The 20,273-nt window shown below is 36.5% G+C and overlaps 1 protein-coding gene across 18 annotated transcripts in view; it reads left to right on the top strand.

Annotated features, from left to right (window-relative positions):
• Positions 1 to 20,273, top strand: part of ITSN2 (intersectin 2) — a 134,485-nt gene that overhangs the window by 41,943 nt on the left and 72,269 nt on the right. For 9 of the 18 annotated variants that reach the window (XR_011526657.1, XR_011526656.1, XR_011526659.1 and 6 more), the window contains exons 8-17: positions 510 to 649; positions 5,174 to 5,237; positions 5,786 to 5,923; positions 6,380 to 6,465; positions 7,175 to 7,437; positions 8,276 to 8,425; positions 10,671 to 10,811; positions 11,805 to 11,892; positions 16,975 to 17,114; positions 18,147 to 18,227. Coding sequence is in view for 14 of the 18 variants with exons in the window: in XM_070574291.1 (XP_070430392.1) it covers positions 510 to 649; positions 5,174 to 5,237; positions 5,786 to 5,923; positions 6,380 to 6,465; positions 7,175 to 7,437; positions 8,276 to 8,425; positions 10,671 to 10,811; positions 11,805 to 11,892; positions 16,975 to 17,114; positions 18,147 to 18,227 (1,291 nt within the window). In the remaining 4 variants the exon portion in view is untranslated. The remainder of the gene's footprint in view (positions 1 to 509; positions 650 to 5,173; positions 5,238 to 5,785; positions 5,924 to 6,379; positions 6,466 to 7,174; positions 7,438 to 8,275; positions 8,426 to 10,670; positions 10,812 to 11,804; positions 11,893 to 16,974; positions 17,115 to 18,146; positions 18,228 to 20,273) is intronic. The other 9 variants (XR_011526658.1, XM_070574295.1, XM_070574303.1 and 6 more) reach the window with 1 other exon arrangement.

A 20,273-nucleotide genomic window follows, 5' to 3' on the forward strand; every position in this document is an offset into this window, starting at 1 on the left:
GCACATTATTAATTTCTTTCTTGAGCAGATTCTGCTGGTTGAGCCTTTAAATTTCAGAAAGCACAGAAGCATCAATGTTCATTCATCACCCCTCATGTAAATCACAATGATGCTCTTTAAACCAATGACCCAGAAGAATAATGTTTGTATCCTAGCCTAAGCATTCACTGATTATATGACCTTGTTTTTCCTTAACATCACTGAGCCGTAGTTTGCCCACCTAAAAAATGGGGACAGTAATACTTTTTAAGTGTGTCAGGATTAGAATAATATTTGGAAAGGCTCTAGCACAATATGGGGCCTGGCACATAGTAGGTTCTCGATGTACAGTAGTTCTATACTTCGTATGGTATTTGCTTTCTTAAGAACAAGGATAATTGCTTAAATATTTTGTAATATCAAATACAAAAGGAATTGCTGTTGTGTTATAGAAGGTATGATCCTTAATGTCTCTGCCTTATAAAGTTTAATTTTATTTAGTAACATAAAAATTTTAAATTTTGTTATAGCTCAACTTCCTCAACTGCTTCCCTCTCAGGGAACTCGCCCAAAACTGGGACCTCAGAGTGGGCGGTTCCTCAGCCTTCACGATTAAAATATCGGCAAAAATTTAATAGTCTTGACAAAAGCATGAGTGGATACCTCTCAGGTAAGTGCCATACAATGCTTAAGAATGTGAGAGAATTAAAGTTTTTTATGTGAACTTCTATTGAAGAACTTTTATTTGAATTTATACTTTGTAGCTCATCTAAAATTGTACCATCCCAAAACTTTAGCAGGCATCTGATAAATATAAATAATGTAAACTGTGTAAGAGTTCAAAGGTGGATACAAGTTGATTGCTTTCTTCAAAGTTCTTAAAATTGAGTTGAACATACAGATATACACTCAGCTCTTTGGAAATAAGCCCTCTCCCTTGAGAAGATCAAAGCTTATCCTCCGCTGCGGTGAGTGCAGAAGCTCAGGTGACGAGGGAGACTGCGTGGGACTTAGCCTCAGCTCGCTCTCCCCGAGAGTCCCCTTCCTCGCTGGCTCTTTCTCTGCTTGCCCCTCGTAAAACCTCACATGAGCATTGCTCACCCTTTTATGCTCCAATCCAAATGTAGCCATAAAACTTGACCTTAGATCCCCATAGAACATTTGAGTCCTTGCCAGAACAAACATCCAAACTATGCTAATTGAGAATAGTGAAGGGGATATAAAGAGGGTAAAGGTAAGTAGAGTTCCTGCCTTCTAACTTCCCCCTCTCTCTTTCACTCACCAACTAATTACAGTTTAGACAGAGTAAAATAAGTGTTTTAAAATAATAGAGCTTTAAAGTGCTAGGGAACACAGAATGGGAGATAATTAATACTGAGAGATCAGATAAAACATCTTATAGGAAGGGAACATTTAAGCTCTATGATGAAAGAAAGAGGATTTAGACAGATGGATTGAAGGTGAGGACATTTGAGTGTGACAGAAAAGAAATCCTAAGAGCAAAAAGTACATGGTATGTTTAGAGAATGAATAGTAGCCTATGAATTAGGAGTGTGGGGGTCTCTCGTTGTGCAGTGGGGCAAGGGAGCAATAAGGCCTTTGGAATTGATTGGACAAGCAAAAATATTCAATATCTTCTTTAAAGACACATATCTATGTGATGAAAAAAAAATTTTTTTAAGTGGGAATTATGCACGCAAAATTCAGGATAGTAGTTACCTCTTCTTGGAGAGGTGTAGAGATAAGTCAGGGAACACAGCTTCAAAGCGTTTAGTAATGATGTAGTTTTTAAGTTCGGTGGTAGGTTCATGGTGACTTTTATCATCATACTTCATTACTTACAAATACACTATACTTTATAGTATCAACTATTACATAATAGCTAAATTTGTCTGTAATTTTATCAAATCATGTGAAGCAAGATAGACTATATTTTTGTCACCCTTTTTTTTTTTTTACGTTTTAACATCTCTGAAACTGGGATATGTGTTACCGTCAGTGGTGTCTTAGCACCGTGTCATGGTTTTATTGGCAGTGATTTTTTCTTTCTTAGTGTTACATAAAATAATGGTGTGTCTTATAAGCGATGACATCTTAGATTCTGTGAAATATGGTACTCAAACATACTTGAGATTAGTGTAGAGTCACAATTCGCATTCTTTGAAAAAATGAACTTCTTTAGGCTCTCCGTTTTGCATTAAGGAAGTTTCTTTTTTCAGATTAACAAGGTGAACTAAAAAGACATTCTGTGAAGGTTGTGTACAGTCATGCGTCGCTTAATGACAGGGATATATTCTGAGAAATGCGTCATTAGGTGATTTCGTCGTGCAAACATCATGGAATGTGCTTACACAAACCTAGGTGGTATAGCCTGCTACGCACCTAGGCTATATGGTGCTAATCTTATGGGACCACCATCGTGTATGTGCTCCGTCGTTGAGTGACACGTTATTATGGGGTGCGTGACTGTATTGTACTGTTTTCAGAGAATGTTATTCTTAGACCTGCAAGAGTAAAGCTATATATCAGTAGTTAAGGAAAGGATTGGTTTTCTTTGAAAAGAGAAGTTGTTTCTGGTATCCTGAAACTTAGTCATGAGCCCCAGATATGTGAGGATGAGACTGACCTAGATTTCCATGTTATACTTTGTTCAATAAATGTTGCAGTTGGTGGTCTAAGTTTTTTGCTTTTGTTCTTCCTCTTCTCTTCCCCCTGAACTCTCAATCATGATTTATTTATATTAATTCACTGACTCCGGGATTTCCTGAGTCATATATCTTCTGGGCATTCAGAGGCACTAGAATGTGGAGAGGAGGAAGACATGGCCCATATCTTTGAAGAGCCCATAGTGTAGGTCACATAATCACAGTCTGTTATTAGTGGTTTAAAAGTGCTGCGATTAGTATGGATGAGACAGTGGTGAACTCTGAGGAAGTAAGAGAGTTTCACAGAAGAGAGGACAGTTGAATTGGGTCTTAGACGATAAATGAACTTCCAGGTAGTGAATTATAGACTAGCATTATAGACAGGGAAAGTAGGATATTCAAAAGATTGGCAGACCAATAGTGTACGTGTTCAAGTGAGCTTTTTTTTAGTAAAGCACCCTGCTGGCTTTGTTGTCCTTAGTGTTATTCTGTCTTTGCACACAGTTAAGCCTTCTACCCTTGTGCTTTTAACCATTTACATTCCTCCCCTTCTTCCTGTTTGTTCTGTTGCCTAATGCTAAGGAATCTACTTTGTTATCTTTGTCCAGGATCTGAAACATTAGTTATTGAGCCTTTTTTTCAGTTTTGAAATAACCTTTCATCTCTCTTTATTGGAATAATCCTCCTTTTAACACAAAAACCTCCTCAAATCTCACTTCCTGTGTGAAATCTACTGAGGAATAATAAGTTGGATGAGGCTGTGAGCTGTTTCCAGTGTTTTATCTTTATGTGATTGGTATTAAGTGGTCAGATTAAAAATAAGTAAATAAGATTTTAAAGTTATGTAATGTAAACATTCGAGTGCATGTTATAATATGTGGTATATTTGTGTTTGTTCCATATAGTACATGTAGCTTTAAATTATCTAGACCTCTGTGTTCAAAGCTCAGTGAAACCATGGGTTTAGTGGTGTTTGTGCTGGCTTTGTATGGGAGCTGTTGCTGAGGAAGAGTTGGCAGATGTACTCTCTTCTGTGCAGAGTTGTTTGGATGGGCCTTGACTTAGGCTGACTCTTCTGATACTCATGGCTCAGTCACCTGAGAAGGGGAGGTGCAGCACCTGCTATACTGACTAGGAGACCCTCCCTAGAGAAGCCACATGATTTCATCCATGGTCAGAAAGCCACAGACTAGCTCACTAGGAGTGCGTGCTCCTGTGAAGCAGATGGAGATGTTCTGTTCTGGAATATATTCTTTGAAGATCAGGAAGCCTGTTACAGAAACATATTTTTCTTTTCTCTCACTGAACGAGAGAAAAGAAGTTGGATAGTTTTCTATACATTGTAATATTCAATGAATACTAGCTATTATTATTATCAAGTGCTATTACATAAGTCCCCATTGCACCTTAGATAGAGGAGAACTTAGGATTACAACTTTATTCAGTACTTTAGCAAATATTTATTAAGCGTCTACGTACCAAACATGGACTATACATTAGTGAATAAAGCCGTCAAGGTTTTTGTCTTTGTAGAACTTAGCATAAAGGGGAAACAGACAAACAGGTAAATAAGCGAACGTTACATTACAAATTGTGATATGAGATGTGAAGGAAACAAGCAGGAAGTATATTGGATGATAGAGTGGACAGAGAAGGCCTTTCTGAGAGGGTGCCATTAAATTGGGACTTAAAGGGTGAGAAGGACCCAGACATGCAGTGATGTAGAAGTGTAGAATTTGGTGTCGGATATGGGTGTACAGGAGAGGGAGGGATCAAGGGTGATTGTCTGATTTCTGGCTTGAGCCTCTGGATGGACACTGATGCCATTCATAGAGAAGGGAAGAGTGAGGGAGAATGGTTTGGGTGAAGATTAAGAAGATGGCTGTGGGTGAGAGAGTAGTTTTATACCTATTTGGTTTGAGGTACTTGTGAAATACATAAGTGGATTTTTCAGTTGGATGTAAAAGTCTAAACTTAGAGGAGAGCTTTGGGCTGGGGGTGTACATTTTGGAATCATCAGCCTCTAGGTGCTAGTTAAAGTCATAGAAATGGGTGTGCACACACAGAAAAAAGAGTGCCCAAGACAGATCCTTGGAGAATGCCAACATTTACAGATCATTTAAAAGAGGAAGAGTAGAGACAAAGGAATGACCAGAGAGAGAAGGGGAAATCTGGAAATGCTAAGCTGTGCTTCGAGTTGCGAGTTGCGCTGGGAGTGCAAGGAGGCCGCAGAACTTGGCCTCTAATACTCTCCGTGTGGGGGGCTCAGGCCTTTGTGTCAGTCACTTGTGTGTACTGCTGTCTTCTGAAAGGATACTGGGAAGCACTTGATTCTGCTCATGTAGATTTTAAACTCCTTGGGGGCAGGGAATGTGTTTGTTTTGATTGTTGCTGAATGCTCAGTGCTTGGCACATGGTAAAAACTGTTTGATGTTAAAAGATCTCAGGATAGCAGCAGTGTTTTTTCTACAGGTACAGCTATTTAGGTTTGCATGATTTTAAAGAGGCTAAAGAATTTTCTTTTTTTTATGGTTTTCCCACTCAATCAGGTTTTCAAGCTAGAAATGCGCTTCTTCAGTCAAATCTTTCTCAAACTCAGCTAGCTACTATTTGGTGAGTTTGTCCATTAATTGTGATTTTTAACTATATATCTTCTATTAAAAGAAAGATATTGTTTCTTGTAAAAGTTTGTGACTCAAAGATGTTCCATAAAAGCAGCCATTTGAAAGTTAATGCAACCTTGAACAAAGACAAAACTGTACAAAATGTTATTCTTGAGATTTTGGCATTTAATTATTTTACAAATAAAACTAGTTTGCTTTCATATAATGCCTTCTATGGAGAATTAGAGAATATCTCATTTTTAATGTAGAGCTAAATGTGATTTGATAGGTGAATTAACCATGAAACAAGACAAGTTGCTTTTTCAGGAATATTTCCCTTTCTGTTTCAAAGTTTCTTCCCTCTCTTTTGTGATACGACGATTAAGGGTAGAAATTAATTCACTTTTCTCTAAGTATTTACATTTCATTAAAATATGTTAACCCAGATGTTTTACTATCATTATTCTTGTTTTAAAAATAAAAAATTAAACTCTTCTGAAACTATTTTACTCCAAATGGACTTTCTTTCTAAGTTGTGAATTTTCACATTTTCCTTAGGACTCTGGCTGACGTTGATAGTGACGGACAGCTAAAAGCTGAAGAGTTTATCCTAGCGATGCACCTCACTGACATGGCCAAAGCTGGACAGCCATTGCCTCTGACTTTACCTCCTGAGCTTGTCCCTCCATCTTTCAGGTGAGACCTCTGGAGGTGAAGAGGTGTGGTTTTGATCACTTGGAAGACACGATTATTACTTAGGATTTCCTGAGGCGTCTGCTCTAGTTTAGTGGAGAGTTAAACATTTACACTGCTATTTGATTTTAGTATTTAATGTGTTACACCAGGAAGAAATAGATATTAGAAGTAGGTGTGTTTTCACCATATTATATAGATAAGGAAACTGCTGACTAAAGAGATTAAGCATAAATTTATCCAAGAACAGCAATTGGCTGAACCATGATTTGAATCCAGATCTATCTTGTTTGACAATCCATATACTGCTGTACCTTGTAACTACAGACCATACTGTGTTTTAAATATTTTTAATACTATGTTCTAAATATTAAACTGCTCTAGTCATTGGTAATCTGTATAGTCTAGTCTGAAAATTCCCAGACTGCATGATGCTAAATTTATTGTTTGCTTTCTTAGAGGAGGAAAGCAAATTGATTCCATTAATGGAACTCTGCCTTCATATCAGAAAATGCAAGAAGAGGAACCTCAGAAAAAATTACCAGGTAGTATTGAGTGTCTAAGTTGTATATTTATAGTGAATTCTCTTAAATTTTACCTTGAAATGTAAATGGATATTTAGAATTTTTACATTCTTAATATTTTCTATGCTCTATGAGAAACTATTTGATGAATGGGATGTATTTTCACATCAATAAAATTAAGGTAGTCAAAACTGGGAAGAAGAGTACGTACAAAGGAGGACAGTGTTTGCATTGGCAAGTGTGTATACTAGCTATCCTAGTTAAAATGCTTCTCCCACTTTAGGAAAATCATTAGGAAAGCTTTGTGATGAAATATTTAGCTTTAAAAAAAAAAGTTTAAATATTGATTGAAAAAGTATATGTGTAGATATTTTAAAATATTAAAAAGTTAATGGCACATATCAAATAAAACAAATGTATAGCCACATAGCTTTGGTTTCCTTGAAGAAAATGCTGAGAAAAAAGTTGAAAAGTATTTTCATTGGCAAGAATAGTAAAATTATTTTTTCTTGTGGATGGATTCAAACTTAGAAATTTGTTTTCTAAAAATGAATATTCTCAGAAGAAAGTAAATATTTTACTATTTACATTTGAGTTAAAATTATCGTTAGGAGAATTATCCAAAGAGTAATAGTACTCAAATGATTACAAGGCATGAGCATGTTGAAACTAGACCACAGGTTCTGTAGGCTCTTCATGTGCAAGAATGCTTATAATATACCTTGTTTAGTTACTTTTGAGGACAAGCGGAAAGCCAACTATGAGCGAGGGAACATGGAACTTGAGAAGCGACGCCAGGCCATGATGGAGCAGCAACAGAGGGAGGCAGAACGTAAAGCCCAGAAAGAAAAGGAAGAGTGGGAACGAAAACAGAGAGAATTGCAAGAACAAGAATGGAAGAAACAGCTTGAATTAGAAAAACGCTTGGAGAAGCAGAGGGAATTGGAGAGACAACGGGAGGAAGAAAGAAGAAAAGAGATCGAAAGACGAGAGGTTATTTTTAAGTTATCTTATTTCCTCAGAAAAATGTTACATTTAATAAGTGGCTACATTTCATTATTTTTGTTGTGCCTTTTCCTCTGCATCATTCATTCTTACTTATCCTGTACAAATCTGAATCTTCCTTCCCCCGTGGAGGGAAAGAGAGTCCTTGCTTGTGAGGGGTTTTCAGGGCCGATAACTGGTAGAGAAGGCATGTCTGCAGGTGATAGCTCAATCAGAGCAGGATTGATGGCAAAGCTGAATTGAGTGAGGAGCTAAGGTTAGTGAGCCAGAGGAAGGGATAAGTTTGATCAGGTCATTAAATGACAGTAAGAGGCTAAGGAATTGGAGAGGCAGAAAGACGAGAGTGGGGAGTCACAGATGTAAAGAGGAATCAAGAGGGTGGGCTTGCGCAAGTCTTGGGGATAAATAGTGTTGTGTGAGGTCTCTCGGAGGACTGGCTGTTTTAACGGGCTAGAGATGGAGCACTGTAAATTGTGGTGGCCCTGAAATAATGTAAATAGAAGTTTTGTTTTTCCCTGATACCAGAATAAGGGTACAATTATTCCTATTAACATTTATATTTATGAAATGATCCTTTTGTTTATTAAGAGAAAAGTGCAACAAAAGGATGCTTCTGTGAAGCAATCCAAAAGTCTGGTGGGTGAAGTTTCTTCTGTGGAAGTCTTTGTTTTAGGCCCGTTGTAACCCTAGGTTTGCCCAGTTTCCCTTAGGCACTCAAGCCCACTAAGTGCTAAATGCTGCCTCACCTTTTTCTTTGTCATCCCATCAGTTTTTGAATGATGCAAAATTGTTAATTTAAAAATTAACTTTAATTCATTATTTTCAGGCAGCAAAACAAGAGCTTGAAAGACAACGGCGTTTAGAATGGGAGAGAATTCGTAGACAGGAGCTTCTCAATCAAAAGAATAGAGAACAGGAAGAAATTGTCAGGTTAAACTCTAAAAAGAAGAGTCTTCATCTCGAGTTGGAAGCACTGGTATGGCTAAAGTTTAAGTGACATTTGTCTGAATGATGCTAGAGTTACCTAATGAAACATGTCGTTTTTTAAAAATCTACCTCTTGAATTCATTGTTTTAATGTAATTAGTCATATTTTCGTATGTGCTTTTAACAGTCTGGACAATATAGTTTACTAAAAAAGGATAGCAACTCAACGTGCTGAGGATTATGTAATGGTCTCTGTTCAGATGTTGATAAACCATGTGCTCTTGGGCAAGACATTTCCCTTCTCTGTGCCTCGCTTTGTCCATCTGTAAAATAAACACTTGTACTAATTGGGTAATTTTCGGTTTCCATGTTGTTCTCTGGAAGATGGCCTATGGAGGGATATCTAGAGGCAGGAGATGGGGAAGCCAAGGCAGCAGGACAACGCTGTCTTCCCCAGTCCTTCCACACTTCACAACAGAGACGTGCCACATTTATCTGCTTTGCTTTTGTTGGAGTTTGATCGAAGATTTGCTTGGAAAAAAGGATTCTACTGCTAAAAAGAAAAAAATGATTAGAAACGATTGACTTAAATTGATCTCTTAATGATTCCTTCGAGTTCTGCAGGACTATGATTTTTAGCTAATATTGGCTACTATGCTTACCAATTACACATCAGATGACAGAGGGTCAGGTTGTTAAAAGACTTGTTTGAAATGCAAGATGAGAAGATAGATATAAAGGGTCTGGGTAAGGCAGATTATTCTACTATGATCATAGAATCCCATAAGCCTGATCTGATAGGGTAGTAGAGTTTTGCAAAAATGCATGTGTAGCCATGTGGTAGAGCCAAATTTAGATCTTTTTTAATTTAGTCCAACATTTTATTGGGTTGATGACTTGAATTACATTGAAAAATTATCACAATATCTTTAGTCAGAAAGGTCCTATTCTATGCCTTTGAATGGATAGAAAAACATGCCATAATTATTAATCATGCCATAGTACCACAAAACAGGCTTAAATAACTTGAACTGCTTTGTGTAGCTACTTGGATATCTGTCTGAACCATTATCTTGACTATATATTTTTCCTTAGAAATATAATGGGGGGTCATCTTAAGATTGATTGTTTTTCCTTCAAGAACTGGAGTAATGCACCAAGCAGTAGCATAGATTATTGTGCAGAGTCTGGAAAGGTCCAGAACCTATACTTACACATGCTGAAGATAATAACATGAGCTCTAGGATGGACATAGCGTATTCCCTTTAGCATGTACTTCTCAAATACGAAATTTTCATTATCAGTGATTTTTAACCAGGGGTCTCATTTCTCTTCACCCTACTATATTAATTTGCAAAGGCTGCCATAAAATACCACAGACCAGGTGGCTTAAACAACAGAAATTAATTTTCTCACAGTTCTGGAGGCTGGAATTCCAAGATCAAGGTGTCAGCAGGTTTGGGTTCTTTTGAGGCCTCTGTCCTTGGCCTCAAATGGCTGCTTTCTTGCTGTGTCCTCACTTGGTCTTTACTTTACCTGTGCATCTCTGGTGTCTCTTTTATGTCCATATTTTCTCTTCTTATAAGGACAGCCGTCAGATTGAATTAGAGCCCACCCATGTGACTTCATTTAACCCTTAACTACCTCTTTAAAGGCCCTTTCTCCAAATGCACTCCCCTTCTGAGGTACTGGGGGTTAGGAATTCAACATAGGAATTTTGAGGGGGAACACAGTTCAGTTCATGACACCTTACCCTTCTTCTCGTCTCCATTGAGAATCTCTGCTCTCTGTTTTTTCTTTTTCCCTACTTCTCAGAAGAAGAGGAAAGGAGTATTGGTATAGGAGAAGAGAATTGTGGCCCAAAAGGCCCTCCTGGACACTGTTTAGTTAGATGGAATTAGATGGCATCGAGGGTAGAAATAGAGGCTCCGAGAAGTTAATGCTAAATGCCACATGCAAACATTTATGCCTCCTCATTATTCTTTGAGATTGTCTCTATTTTAATATTATAAATTAACACCTCAATGCTGAATTCAGAAAAAAAATCAGTGTCTTATGTTTGTGCTTTCTCATCTTGATATATGGGGTCTTGTGCTCTAAGAATGGTGCATTTCCTGCTAATGGCTCTCAAATTAACAGATAGAACTCTAAAACATATTCTACTTGGTTTTAGACATTTATCTCATACTGAGTATAAATGACATGAAAAAATTTAAATAAAAATACTATTCTCCTGATAAGATTATTTTCTATTAGAATTTTATGTTACCATATATTTATACGCTCTTCCTATAGAATGGCAAACATCAGCAGATCTCAGGCAGACTTCAAGATGTCCGACTCAGAAAGCAAACACAAAAGACTGAACTAGAAGTTCTGGATAAGCAGTGCGACCTGGAAATTATGGAAATCAAGCAACTCCAACAAGAACTTCAGGTAAGTCCTTTGCTGCTGAATTGTCCTTAAACATGAACAGTTATTAATAATTCTTTCTAATAGGGTGGTTTTTGCTTTTGGGGTCATGAACCCCTTTGAGTCTCTGGTAAACCACCTTCCTAGGAAGATGTGAATATACACTGTCTCGTATATAATATCAGGAAGCTCATAGACCCCTTAAAGTTCTGCTAGACATCTGGTTAAATTCTGCTTAATATTTATACGTAAATGGACATTTATCACATTGTATTTTAGGTCTTTAATAAATAAATACACATATTACATTAAGGTTATTGCTACTACTTTTAGGAAATTTTGACTTAATGTTATTCTTTTCAGAATTGTGGTGAGAATGTTGAAAATATCACTAGGGACCTGGTAATTCTGTTCTTTACTTGTGTAGTAGGGTCTAGTTCAGTTCTTATAGTTTGCAAAATAGGGATTCTGCTTGCATTCTGCATCTCTAGAGTCCTCCTATCAAATTTCACTTTCTGTGTGGACTGGCAATTAATCAGTTTTTTCACTTTGTCACAGCAGATATAGACAAAGTTCAAATAACATTTGCTATCTGATTTAAATCTGCTTCCTTAGCTATCCCTGAGTTTTGAGTCTCTCTTTGATGTACACGTGTTCATTTGGAGTGTCAAGGCCTGCTTACATACACCATTAGTACGGATACCGAAGGCACCTCTTAGCCTGGGCCCACTGTCACATCAGTACGCTGAAAATTGTAAGGCTTTTAGATATACCCCGTTAACAAAGGCTTTCTTCACCAGCTTTTAATTTCAGCCAGTCATTCATAAATGGATTTATATTTAAATATAAATCATGTGTACTTCCATTCTATTTTATTCATGAGTTGTAAGCAGTTTACAACTATGTATTATTCTATACTAAGTTTCAAGAGTGATTAAATCATATTTTTAAGTTTTCAAAAAATTCTTAGACAACATTGCAGAGTTTTAATCAAGCACTGCTTTTTCTTTTTATAAGGAATATCAAAATAAGCTTATCTATTTGGTACCTGAGAAGCAATTATTAAATGAAAGAATTAAAAATATGCAGCTCGGTAACACACCTGGTAAGTCTCTAAGGTTTATTTTGCCTCTTTTATACTTTTCTGAATGACTGTTTTGGTCATATTCTGTTACTTTTTAAAATAGCATTATTCTGTTACAAGTAATATTTTTTATCTGTAGTTAAAAATTTCAAATTAATGTGAAAAATGTCACAGATGTTAGAGCTTTCTTTCTTTCTTTCTTTTTTTTTTGTTGAGGAAGATTGGCCCTGAGCTAAAGTCTATGCCAGTCTTCCTCTATTTTGTTTGTAGGACGCCACTGCAGCAGGGCTTGACAGGTGGTGTGCAGGTCCGTGCCCTGGATTCAAACCTGTGAACCCTGGGTCACTGAAGTGGAGTGCACAAACCACTACACCACTGGGCTGGCCCCTTAGAGCAGTTTTAATAATAAAAAGTAAATAAAAATAAAATAAGTAATAATTGTGGTATACCTTCCTATCTTGATAACATTTTTATTTATGTATTTCAAATATCAATCAAAGTATTAGACTACAATTAAATAAGATACAAGTTTGGTTCTAACATTAAAGATTATATGTGCATTTTGGCAAAATCCTGCACTAATTGTAAAGAACTGTCTGGGAGGAGACTTCACTATAGGGCCAAACCTGTGGGATTCGAGGGTGAGAGTGTAGTGACAGGCCCAAACAGAATGGTATACCCTTCCCAGGCCTCTTATGTCATCTAACTCTGTGATTCATATAAAGAATTTTACCAACTTGGCCCTCTGACGCCTGTGGAACAAAATATTCCAAGATAATTTGTGGGAATATAACATTTTTCTTCCTTCAAGTCTTAACGAGAAAACTGAAAAACAAAAAAAGTGTATATTGGATAGTATGCCAGTAACAATATAGCAGAAGAAAGTTTCATTAATGAAAAGTAAATCTGCAAATGCTGTATTAGAACTGGCTGAAGTATCCTAAATGTCTCCCAGTGGAGTGTCTGTTAATCTTTCCATTCCAGGGATCTGTATTATACTTTTGGCTGTTTAGGAGGTCCAGTTAATAGTACCCTTCTTCTTTACCCAAGTTCTGAGCAAATTGAGAAATAAGGCAAAGGAACAAGACATATGAGACCAAACTATCACCTCATTATTGATAAAGCTGATACTGGACAGCATGGCTTATCTGGGTGTGGTATGGCTGCACCTGTGAAACACTGGGTGTGTGAACAAAGTAGGACGCAGATTTCCTGTGGGCAGTTCAATCTCAAGACAGCAAGGCATAAGAAGGGTCTAGGCTGTGTATGCCCAGGTTGTTATCTTGAGCTCACCAATTAGTGAAGGGGTGGAAAGAAGCTGGGAATGTTGTGCTGGTAAAGGGCCCTTCACATGAAAGAAACACCAGGAACAGAGAAGTTCACTCTTGTGAGAACTGCTCATGTTATATCTCCCACCTTCCCCTGATAAAGCCTGTCCATGTCTCTTCTCAGACACTCTTCCTTGCATGTGTTTCTTGTCTTGGCTGTTCAGAGTGTATCAGCTCCCACCTCGCCCCTCCAAGGGCATTCCAGAGGCAGGATGAACCAGCACTCCTGATCTGTTCAGTGGCAAAAAGTCTATCATCCTCCTCATCGTCGTTGTTAGTGTTTGGATTGTCAATGGAGTGTAGAGTATGTCTTATTGGGGACCTGGTAGTGCTACTCTTTCTCTGTGGAATGTGATCCAATTTTGCTGTTACTTATTTATTTTTGCTGTAGTCCAGTTCAAAAAAGGAAGCTTTTGTTTGGAATTTGCAAAGTACCCTGCATCCCTTAGACTCTTGTCTCCATAACCATTAACATTTAAGATTACCAGCCGTGTACCAAGCATTGTACTAGGCAGTTTTCATGCATTGTTTTCTTTAATCTCTACAACAGCCCTGTGAAGTAGTTGTTGTTATTCCCGTTATGCAACTCAGGAAAACGGAGACTCAGAGAAACTAAGTAGTTGCCCAAGATGGTGATAGGAGTTGTCAAATTCTTGTCTGTTTAAGAGCCCACTGTACTACCTTGTTGGCTCTCTGTCTTTTAGGTACCTAACACAGTGCTTGTAGATATGATATAATCAAATTCAGTATTAAAACATCCATTATTGCGGCCGGCCTGGAGATGCAGTGGTTAAGTTCGCACATTCTGCTTCTTGGCGGCCCGGGGATTCGCCAGTTCAGATCCCAGGTGAGGGCATGGCACCGTTTGGCAAAAGCCACGCTGTGGTAGGCATCCCACGTATAAAGTAGAGGAAGATGGGCATGGGTGTTAGCTCAGGGCCAGTTTCCTCAGCAAAAAGAGGAGGATTGGCAGTAGTTAGCTCAGGGCTAATCTTCCTCAGAAAAGAAGAAAGATCCATTATTAGTGATGCTCATTTTGAAGGATACAAAGAATGTTTATGAACTTATTTTTTCATACTGCTTGTCTTCCAACTTAACTAGACTCTGAACTACTTGAGGACAGGATGCATGCCTTATCCTTGTTTTTTACCTACCATTGACCATAGTGCAGTGCCTTGCTTCTAAGAGATGTGTAATTTAATGATTAAATATCTGTTGAAATACTGGAAAACTATTAGAATTATAAGAAAATTTAGCAAGGTGCCTAGATAAAAAAATTAGCATATAAAAACCAGTAACCTTACTATGTATCAAAAGTATTTAATTAGAAAATATCATGAAAAAAGGTCTTATATTAGCATTTTCATTGTTATTGAATAAAGAAGAAACGTACAGCTATAAAATTTTACTGATAGACGTAAAGATTCCTGGATAGGTTAGGTACATATTATGTTCCTGAATGAAGTAGCTCAGTATTATAAAGATGTCAGTTCTCTACTTGTTCATCCATATATTCAGGTCTATTCAGGTTTCTTTAAATGAAACTTGGCAAGATAATTCACAAATTTACGTAGAAGAGAAAATGTGCAAGATTAGGGAAGACTTGAAAAAGAAAAACATTGGTGGGGTGAAGAGACTAGCTCTACCAGATATTAAAACATGTTATAAAAGTTATAATGCCTAAATTAATGTGTTATTGATCAGAAATAGAAACACAGAACAATGGAACTGAACAGAGAATCTAGAAACAGGCCGATGGATGCATGGCAATTTAGGATAGGATAAAGTTGGCATTTCACATCAGTGGGGAAAGGATGGGCTTTCAATAATTATTATCCTTTGAATAAGTGATTTAGGGGACAGTTGATTATCTGAAAAGGGGAGTGGGGAAACTCTTTACAGAAATAAGTTCTAGATAAAATAAGAGGCTAAGCGTAAAAAATAACTACAAAAATATTACAAACAAGCAAACATTTTTATAATCTGGGTGCCAGGAAACTCTCTTCAAACAATACATAGAGCTATGAAGGAAAATATTTACAGACATGATGACATAAAAGTGAAAAACTTTTTCATGGTGAATGATATCAATAGTAAAAAATTTGAAATATATATACTGCAACAAGAATGTAGAGCTTCTACAAATGAGAAATTAAGAGAACCTAATAGGGAAAAAAACGGGCCAAGAATGAGATGAGGCAATTCAAGATAATGGCCAATAAATATATAAATAGATGTTTATTCCGCTTCAAGAAAATACAAATTGAAACAAGATTTATTTTTTGCCAATTAGCAATAGTGAAAAAAGATGGGGCCGGTCCAGTGGCCCAGTGGTTAAGTTCACATGCTCCCGCTGTGGCGGCCCACGGTTTCGCTGGTTCGGATCCTGGGTGCGGACGTGGCACTGCTCATCAGGCCATGCTGAGGCAGCATCCCACATGCCACACTAAAAGGACCCACAACTAAAAATACACAATGATGTACCGGGGGGCTTTGGGGAAAAAAAGGAAAAATAGAATCTTTGAAAAAAAAAAAATAATGATGAAAAAAGATTGGTAATATCCAGTGCTGACGAGGGTATGTAGAAACAGGTTCTTTGGTGTCATTGTATATTGGTACAGCTTTTTGGAAAGGCGGTTTGGCAGTGTCCAAATTTAAAGTGTTCAAATCCTTTTATATGGCAGTTCTTTCACCTCGCTTTATAAAATACTTTTACACATGCATTAAAATGTATGTACAAGGATATTTATTGCAACGTTTTTATGTAATAGTAGAAAATTAGAAACAACCTAAATGCCTGTCAAAAAGGGAATAGTTACATAAATTATGGAATAGCCATAATGTAGACTAAAATGGAGCAATTTTAACGAATGAACTAGATCTGTTGTGTTGATTGATAGCGTGTGTTATTAAGTTTAAAACAAGTTGCTGAGCAATGTAGACCATATGATCTCATTAAAACCCTGTGGAAATGAATGTTGAATATGCATATATCTAAATGTAAATGCCTAAGAGAAGATAAGCTGGGGGTTGACATGAAGGGAACTTTTTACTTTTTACTCTATATGCCTCATTTTATTTAAATTTTATACTAGATTTCTGTACTTTTAAAAATGCCATAAAGTTTTAAAATATGTATTTAGATAGTAAGATTGCTATTTTAATTTATTGTAGTATAATCTGCATTATATATTCCCATCTAGTTTCTCCATCCCCACGTTTATAAGAAAAGATCATATAAAATGAAGCCCTCTCTGTACTTACCTCCTAAAATAATATTACTCAATAATCCAGTTACTAGATTTATTGAGTCCTTGCCATGAATATTCCTCTCTTCTTGGGAGCACTAAGAATAAATAGAAAGCTGCTTTAACAGTAGCTGCTATTAATTTGAGTATTTACAATGGGCCAGACTAACGGCTTTATATCCCTCACCTCATAAATGAGGTGGGTGATATGCCCACTGTATAGAGGCAGGGCCTGAGGATCAGATTGGTGAAGCGCCTTACCCAAAGTGGAGTGTTACTTCAAGTCCTGGTGCTTTTGAGTACAGAACCAGTTCTTGTAACATTTCCCTATGAGGATCTTCCCATGATATGATCTGACAAAGAGGAAATGACCACGGAGTCTTTTTCTCTTCATCTGATCCACGTTATGCACGTACATCCTTTGTTTTTTTCTAGTTACACCCATTTGACCAGGTAGTAAATGTGAATTACTGATAATGACATAGGAATTTCTACCAAATGTAAACTGTCTGATGTTTGTATTTCAGATTTAGGGATCGGTTTACTTCATAAAAAATCATTAGAAAAGGAAGAATTATGCCAAAGACTTAAGGAACAATTAGATGCTCTTGAAAAAGAAACTGCATCTAAGCTATCTGAAATGGATTCATTTAACAATCAACTAAAGGTATTTATCTTCTGTTATATTCATTTTTAGTTATCTACCTTCCTACCTTCCTTATTTTGATTTTATAGAATGAATAGCTGAAGCTATTATTGTTATATGTAGTATATTTTCATAATTTATAATTTGAGCTATACCAGGATTGCAAGATTGTTTTTAATGTTCTCTGTAGATATTATGAACATTGTGTCATGTAACTAACCATACCATTTACCATAGTTTCCAGTTTTCATGACTGTTTTGAATGGCATCTATACACTTTAATAATAATTGCCTTTGTCAGTATTAGAAAACTGGTCTCAGCCAGCATAATCTTAGACAAAGTTCTAAAATGGGAAGTATGAAAAATGTAAAATAATCCTGGTGATAGGGGCTATTTTAACACACTAAATCTCTTTTTTCCTTTGTTACAATTTAATTTAATTAACCTTTGTGAAATGATGCAGTAATCAGTGAAATCGGAACATAATCTGGCACTATGAACTTTGCATGAGAAGTAAGTTCATGATTCCTTGTTGCTGCAGTGGCAGAGCACATGTCCAAAACATGCACCTTAGGCTTATTCTGTGCAGTATTAGTTGTATACTGAAGCCATACTTATGAATGATAATATTAAAAGCTAAAGACCAGACTAATGGCACATCATTCAAATTTGAGAATAGTCTCAGTTATTTCTTTGCTGAGCATAAAGTTTTCAGAGCATCAGGTATTACATAGTTTTTCAGGCAGCTATCTGTCTCTTCATGTAACTTCTGTCTTGCTGACTTATTTAGAATAATGTTACACCAACTATAGAGTCAACAGTGTGATAAAGAAAAGAGACTGTGGTGGCTTCAGTTAAGGAGGGGAAATTTGAAGTGAATAATGTTAATAATACATTTTACACAAGCATGTATTCTATAGAACAAATTTTAAAGAAAACCAAATAATTTTTCATTGATGGACAGACCAGCCAGCCAAGTTATCTTCCCTACATTATTTTTTTAAAAAATCTGTACATAGTTTAATTGGCTTTTTATCTGCCTTATCTTACAGTGTGGGAATATGGATGACTCTGTTCTTCAGTGCCTTTTGTCTCTGCTAAGCTGTCTCAACAACCTCTTCCTCTTACTTAAGGTTATTTTCTAATATCTAGCTCCTTTTCTTTGAGTTACTTTACTGTTTTCTTTTTTAAAAAACTAGACTATTCTTTGCATTTATCTGAGTATCTTTGTTTGAAATAACATACAATATAGATCTTTTTTCTTTCTGCTTGCTTGAATATCCTTCTGCTGTCTAACTGCCTGTTTGAGTCTAATGCCAGAAATCAGTAGAGTTGCCTGGAGTAACCTTTCTTATGAGGAGTCCAGGATACTTAGAAATTTTACCTGGTTCCTGTTCAACATCCCTGTGCGTTGGGTTAACTGATGGGCTGATTACTGATTCAATTAAAAGGAAAGCTAAAAGAGTATGAGATTAAATCATTTACCTATATCACTGAAAATCACTGTTTGAAATAAAACTTATACTTTCTGAAATCTAAGGCAAGGTTATATCATGTATATATGGGCTGCTTCATAGTACTGTTATAAGGAAAAATCTTAAAGAACCAATAATGTAGGGCAGCTTTAGTTAATGTCTAGTTACCAGGCCTCATGTTTAGACAGGCTTGCACTTCAGATAAAAAGGTTTAAATCATATGTATAAATAAATAGTTTGTTTTGTCGTGTACAGCATACAGAGTATTTAAAATACTCAGTGAATTCCTCTTTAATGTAGTTTAAAAGAAATGTGCTGACCCTAGTAGATTTTGACTGTGCATTCTACTCGGTGCTCCAATGATGGCAGTAGGACAGTTGCATATATACACACAGTGAAGACAGGAACAGGATAAGTGGAACTCATTTGTTACCTAAGCAAAGGTAGAGCAAATTGGAAAGGTGGTATCAGCCTTTCCTTTATGGTTAGAGCATGAATGGCCAGATTCTCTGGTCTTAGAACTTTTGCTGCTGATTGCACAGAAATTTAAACCTAGAATTCTTCATCTATAAAATGAAATTTGATGATGATTTGTGAACTGTACTCACACTCATAAGTCTGATTCTTTTAGTTAGCATTTGATTCTTCACAGGCCAGCAGATTATTCTTGTTTCTTTTACTTTCTTCCTTCTGCTTCCTGCCTTCTAGCCTTTCACTGCTTATTGATACTTTCATCAGAGGCAATTTAGGAAACTAGAAGGGGATGAGACCTGTACTGTCAGAGTGCTCAGGAGATTGTCACAGAAAGCAAGAAAAGAGGCATTCTGTAATTATCTTTGTAAAGTGATACAGAGCAATCAATTAACGTAGTACTGAAAAATATCCATCTAATGGTCAACAAAGAGGCCTTTGAAGACCTTTCTAAAAGTGCCATTTCAGCTGAATGATCAGCATAAGCTGGATTGCAGCAGATCAGGAATGAATGGGAGTTGAGTTAAGTGACTGAACAACTCTTTAGGAGAGGAGTGAAGAGAGATCGTGAGATTGAAGGAAAACCTTTTTTTTTGGTTTAAGAAAGACTTGAAGGACAAAGAATACAAAGTTTTTGTTATGCGAGATGAGTAAGTTCTGGGATCTAATGTATAGCGTGGATTCTTTACTATAGTAAAGAATACTCTATTGTATACTTGAAATTTGCTAAGATGATAGATCGTAGACATTCTTACCACAGGGGGAAAAAAAGAAAGAAAATAATAACTATATGAGATAGATAGATAGATGTTAATTAGCTTGACTGTGGTGATCATTTCATAGTGTATACGTATATTGAAACATGAAGTTGTACACCTTAAATATATACAATTTTTATTTGTCAGTTAGACATCAGTGAAGCTGAAAAAAAAGAATAATTGGGACCACCCTTGGAGATGGTATCAGCTTTCCATGAGGCATATGGCTACGTGAGGAAGGGATAGTTTCTGTTAGGACAGAATAATGGAAATGGATAAAATTGAGCTGGTTAGGTAACTAACGATATTATTTCAGTGTCTTAATGATGATTGCCTGGCTTAAGCCATATATTTCATTGCTGAATTCCCAGTGCCTGGAACAGTGTATAGAACATAGTGGGTGGCAATAAATGCTTGTTGAATGAATGGTTTTTGAATGTTCTGAGTCAGAAAATATGCAGCATTTAGGGTTATT

This window comes from Equus przewalskii, chromosome 14, assembly GCF_037783145.1.
Source record: "Equus przewalskii isolate Varuska chromosome 14, EquPr2, whole genome shotgun sequence".
NCBI classification, from domain to species: Eukaryota; Metazoa; Chordata; class Mammalia; order Perissodactyla; family Equidae; genus Equus; species Equus przewalskii.